The sequence below is a fragment of the Nymphaea colorata genome, unplaced genomic scaffold, assembly GCF_008831285.2.
Source record: "Nymphaea colorata isolate Beijing-Zhang1983 unplaced genomic scaffold, ASM883128v2 scaffold0344, whole genome shotgun sequence".
Classification (NCBI taxonomy): Eukaryota; Viridiplantae; Streptophyta; class Magnoliopsida; order Nymphaeales; family Nymphaeaceae; genus Nymphaea; species Nymphaea colorata.
This window is the reverse complement of record NW_022204850.1, coordinates 26780-32585: the sequence shown is the minus strand read 5'-3', so window position 1 is coordinate 32585 and position 5806 is coordinate 26780. Positions and strand designations below refer to the sequence as shown.

Here is a 5806-nt window from a genome sequence, read left to right as displayed (position 1 = left end):
CCCAACCACCCCAACCCCAACCCCAACCCCAACCCCAACCCCAACCCCAACCCCAACCCCAACCCCAACCCCAACCCCAACCCCAACCCCTGAAGATAATTAATTTGAAAAATTGGCGGGATAAAAATAAAGACGTGATACTCACTCAACTTTATAATCTAAACATGGGAATTCTCGGCCTACTCCAATACATAAAGACCTGCCTCCGCGACCGACATCTAAGCAACTTCCGAGGACAAACCGCAGCCATCGATACCTACGCCTGGTAACCCATCCCCTATGCAGGCTCCATAAGATCATCAAGGGCCCAGTGGTCGCGACCTCATCATCGGAGGACCCAACAAGTACAAGTACGTCAACGATTGCCTCAAACGCATCTCCAAGATTCAGAACTTGGGCATTAAGGTCATCATGGTGTTCGATGGCGGACCGCTGCCCGGCAAAAAGGAGGAGTAAGAATCCCGCAGAAAGTACGTATGTCTTAATGGAGGCGCCGAGAGGAGACCTTCGCGAAGGGGAAGGAGATGCTGGAGCAGGGCGACGAGGCCGGCTTCAAGAAGCTTGTGGATTCGATCGACATAACGCCAGACATCGCGTATAGGCTCATCGCTGAGCTCAAGAAAAAGAATATCGAGTTTATAGTGGCACCCTACGAGGCAGACGCACAGCTGGCCTACCTCAATCGCAGCGGCATTGCAGATTTCATCATCACTGAGGATAGCGACCTCATGGCCTTTGGCGCAAAGAGGATGCTGTACAAGCTGGACTTTTCGACGATGACTGGGAGCGAATTGGAAGTGGACTCCATCCCGCAGCAGAGGGATGTAAACTTTAACTGGTTTACTCACTGCATGTTCCTCACCACCTGCATCCTCAGCGGTTGCGACTACCTCAACCAAATCGCAGGCATCGGCCTCAAGACAGCCCAGAAATCGATTGGCAGGGTGACTACTTTTCGGGGCTTCCTGGGGGAGATTTCCAACAAATCGCTGATTCCCGCCGACTACGAGATCAGCTTCATGAAGGCGTTCCTGACCTTCCGGTTCCAGCGGGTCTACTGTCCGAAGCGCAAGGCCTGCGTGTAGCTCAACGACCTGTCGATCCTCGCGCAGCCGCTGGAGATGATCCTGCAGGAGGAGAAGCAGGAGACCAAGTGGAGCGAGGAGGTGATGAACCTGGAGGTGATGGAGTACGTCCAGATGAACAACCTCGACTTCTCCTTCCTCGGGGAAAAGTACTCTGACGTGCTGGCCACCCGCATCGCCGAGGGGGAGGTCCACCCCATCACCTTCATGGAGTACAACGTGGACTACGAGGAGGCTTTCAACTACGTGCTCAGCGTCCCCATCAGGACCAACTCCACCCTCGTCAATGCCAAGCGGATGGAGAGCAAGGGCTCCAGGGTCTTCAAGAAAAAGAGGGACGAACACCACCAGGAATCAGACGCAATGCTTCGCTTCCTCAGTGGCTCATCCCAACCGCAAAAATTCGTCACCAAAAAGTACGATCCCAGCTTCTAGTTCCGGTCGGTCAAGGAGGGCCAGGATAAGACGTTCCGGTTCTAGCCCAAGGACTACGAGTACGACGGGGAGGACTCTAAGGCGATGGAGGACTTCAAGCCAGTGAAGGGAGGACTGAGGCTGACCGATGACAACGGGGAGGAGTCGGACGACGAGAAGAGCCTCAACATCTCCTACCTGGATGAGAGTCCCAGCGTGGAGGAGATCTCGGTGCACAGTCTCAACATCGAGAGGGAGGTACCCAAGAAGGTGCAGAAGACCTTCAAGGCAGACATTGAGGAGCTTGCTGAGAGGCTGTTCGGGTAGATCTTCAGCCAGGAGTACCTACGCAACCCCTTTAATTTTTGATCTGCGTCCTACTTTTTATTTATGATCCTCAATAGCCAACCTGCAATAGAGATTAACAGTTAATATTTAGAGGTGGTTATATGGAAAGACAGATATTTTTAATTGATACCCCGTCATAATCTCCATTATTGTCATTCATTAACTTTCATTATTCATCATATTTGGATAATCAAAATCACATGCTTGCAGTCGCCTCCTCCATCTTCTTGAAAACGCTAACTTTCTCCAAGAACAGCCTCTCAATCGCCATCTTCGTCTCCCCCTACATTAACCTTTACTTACGTCCTTCACGATATACTCGAAAAATTAATTGCGCAGCACTATCGCCTGCAGCACCACCTTCTCCAGCCCATTCAGCAAGAAGGAATGCACCATCGGGCAAAAATACTTGCTGAATCTCGAATTCCCCTCGAGGATGTCGACCAGCCGAATCGATTGCTGGCAGTTTAGCCTTTAGTCTCTTCCGATGGACAGGATCAGGAGGAGATCTGAGAATGTTTCTCCTCGCTGCTGCAGCAGTCTTGTGAGTGACTAGTTGATGTGGCGCTTGTAGTTGACCAGCAGGTGTGGCTGGGTGACCAGTTGGCATACTCTTTTGAAGATTTTATCGCTCCACTTGTCCATCTCAAACATTACTGCCAATCCTTGCATGGCTTTCCCTTGCGATACCAGTTGGTTAGCGGCTTCCAAGCTGTCCTCATCCCTATTTTTCTCTCTGTTGGGAAGCAATTTCTTGATGATGGACTCCTTTTCGGCTGCACTGATGCACTTATCCTTTTCGACCAGTTCGGCCATCAGTGGATTTGAGGAGTGCAGCTGTGCCAATTTGCGGAGTAAGTGGTGGCGGTACATGAGGTAGTGGTGGTATTTAATAATCTTGTCCGTTGAACTGGTGATGATGGCTTGCTCGTACTGGGCAAGACCTAAGTGGTTGGACAGCAGGTAGAGGCAGGAAAGCTTCTATGAGGTCAGGTCTTCGTTTTTGGGAGTTAAGAGAACTGATTTATTCAATTTCTTCCCACTCTTCACCAAAAATAATTGGATCAGCCTAAACTCCTCCTGCAGGTGGGTCACTTTCTCATCTTTTATCACATCCATCACTGCATTTAGGTTCTATAGGGCGCTTCCCTTCTTCAGGTACCACACACTGAAGGCCAAGAGTAGGAACCAATCGTTGATTCCCCTGTTCAAAGACTCAACGTTCTCAGAAAGGATGGCTTACAGCTCAACAGCTATTTGGTAGTTTCGCGAGGAAGCGTAGTAGGCTCTGAAGGCAACGTCTTCAATATTGATCATCAGCCTCGCATCATCCCATCTGTTATTAACGTATAAAAATTCAACTACTTCCTCAGGTTTCCTCAAGGCTAGCGCGTTATTGAGTTTGCTGTTATGAAGGAAAAAGTCCTCCTTCCCGAGGCGGGATTAAAATTCAGATCTGGAGACCCAGGCAAGCCAATTCTTGAATAGGTCCATCCTAGACTCACCAGTGTTCCTCTTTGGACTTTAGAGAAGCTTCATGTCGTATTATAGCTTAGCGTTTCGGTTGATGTTGAGGTAGACTTAGTCTTGGAAAAGTATGGAGTAAAGGGAAAGAAGCCTCCTGATTGGGAGGGGGTAGGCTTGGTTGTTGCAAATGCTGGCGATGGAAAGAGGAGAAAAGTCACCATTGTTGGTGATGAGGCTGAAGAAGGAGAATTAGGTTTAGGCTGATGGCTAAGGGCTACGACTGGGCTTGAAGCTGATGGCTTCTATGAATGGCTGGGAATCACATTAGTATCGTTTGCAGGTCGCCACATTCCCCTCGCAGACGAAAACGTGGGGGAGCCGAAGCTGGTCGAACTCGTTGGTTTCCAGCGTTTAGAGTCCCAGCCTGTTCCTGTAGCCATTTTAGGTGGACAGCAGGTCCTGCCTGGTGGCTGGGAGGGAGCACTTGATCTACTTGTTGTAGTAGACCCTGTCCTTTTCGAACCAGTCGCAAATCTTCTCAAACACCCTATCCCTCAGCATTGTTTGGGATTCCTGCAGTTATTTCTTGGAGATCTCGTTCATGATGTCGGCAATGGCATTATTGGGGGCGAGTTGGGAGGGGATGAGGTTGGTGTGCTATTCCTTCTCCACCTCCATACTGAAGCTGTCCAGAATGTTTGTCTTTGATTTGACTGGCCGGAGGTTAACCACATTTTCTTGGTTGAGGCTCGAGGGCAGGGAGTGGGCGTTGAGTTGCTTGCTTGGCGAGGCTATCTGTGAGCTCCTGGATGTGTTGGCATTGATTCTTGAGGCAGCTACTGAGCCAAAGGGCGGATTGTTGGGGTAAGTATTATTAGTGGTCTTTGATACTTCGCTTCGGTTCTTGGCCTTTTTCTCGGTGGAATCGCCATCGTTGAAGTTGTACTTGGTGAAGTGGGGGATGAGGACAGTAAAATGGCCTGCTTCAGACTGGCAGTCGACCAATTTAGTCCCATTTCTCCTGCAAATGCTCGCCAAACTGCCTTGGCTTAGCTTCACTCCTGTCCTGAAGGTGACCAGGCAAGGCCGGTTGAGTTCCAGTCCCCTCGGGGGAGAGCTGCAGTCCTCCTGGTAGACTTCGATCTCGCGGTGGGCCATCCGCACTAGCTGGGCGAGCGGGTGCTTGATGGTGGAGATGTCGATGGCTCCGTGCCAGCTCGCCTGCCCGAAAGGAGTTTCGATCGTGAGATTGGCGCATTTTCCTCCGTTTGCGAATATTCGCTGCTGCGAGGGAGTGGCGGAATAGCCCTTGGGAAGCGCGTATCTTTCGGGCAGGTACCCCCTCACCTCAAGGATGCCAGCTACCTCTTCGGTTTGCTTACGCTGGGATGGATGGGCGCGATTTGTTGGATTGGACTAGCTCATTAAATAAATACAAATCTATACTGCGCCAACCCATCAAATAAAAGTATGGAGTACCATTGTATCAATATGCCTATGTCCGTTCCCTCCATTCATTTCTTTCAAGACAGTCATTAAAGCATACATACCTATGGTTACTATATACCTTCTCGCTCCAAAAAACTCCAAATACAAATCTCCCCCTGCGTTGGTTTTGCATTTTTGGATGGTGATAAATATAATCTTTCCGATTTCTTAAAATTTTTATTTTTTAATCGTTCTAAATGTTTAGCTAAAGTCCGCAGTTGGTCGTAATTGACGAGTACCCCGTGTCGGCGGCTAAGCCGTTCGCCAACCCCATCTGCAAGGGCACATTCGAAGCCCTCCCCAAGATCTACGGCCGAAGGGGAAAGAAAAGATATCTGTATAACATCCAGGATATCATCAAGCACGAGCATGCCTCATTTCAGCGTGATTGCTGCCATACCGAGGCGGAGCACAGCATGCGACCCTCTTCCGATACTGAGCCCAAGAGGAAAGCGAACATGAGTCTCAATTTGGGAATGGCAGTGCCTAAATCATAAAATTGCCATAAGAGAAACTGCCCATGCAGCAAAAGCTTGGAGAGGATATCGCAAGACGAAACACAAACCGATAACGCTAAGCCGCAGGCCAAATTACAAAAAATCATACTGCCCCACCTCAGGAAGGACATAGACTAAATACCTTAATCATAAAGCAACCACAAAGTGTGCCACCTCGGCGGCAACCCCTCCATCGATAACCCACGGGTCGTATAATCACGCTTTTTGCTGGAAAATCGGTATGAAAGGATCAAGTAGCTTAAGCAGACACGAGTATCACGCAGTGAGTATATACAAACTGAACCAGCGCAGCCAGTACAGCCAGTACAACCGATCAGAACGGCGCCCCTCGAAGAATTGGGCAAGCATGAGAAGAAAGAGGCACTCTAGGTTACATCTCTCCCCTACGAGACTCCCGCCAGGAAGAAAAAGCACCATTCTTAGTACAACAACTCTGACCCGAACAAGCCCTACTATGAGTACATTTAAAACGATCCTCGACTGAAG

General features: G+C 49.6%; 1 protein-coding gene across 1 annotated transcript; it reads left to right on the top strand.

Annotated features, from left to right (window-relative positions):
* The first annotated feature begins 524 nt into the window (after positions 1 to 524).
* LOC116244844 (exonuclease 1) lies at positions 525 to 1085 on the top strand. Its single transcript, XM_031616680.1, has one exon. The coding sequence runs from the start codon at positions 525 to 527 to the stop codon at positions 1083 to 1085; it is 561 nt and encodes a 186-aa protein (XP_031472540.1).
* Positions 1086 to 5806: the final 4721 nt, after the last annotated feature.

Bases quoted from the DNA above. Each gene is read 5' to 3' on its own strand.
- LOC116244844 (XM_031616680.1), top strand. From the start codon at position 525: ATGCTGGAGCAGGGCGACGAGGCCGGCTTCAAGAAGCTTGTGGATTCG.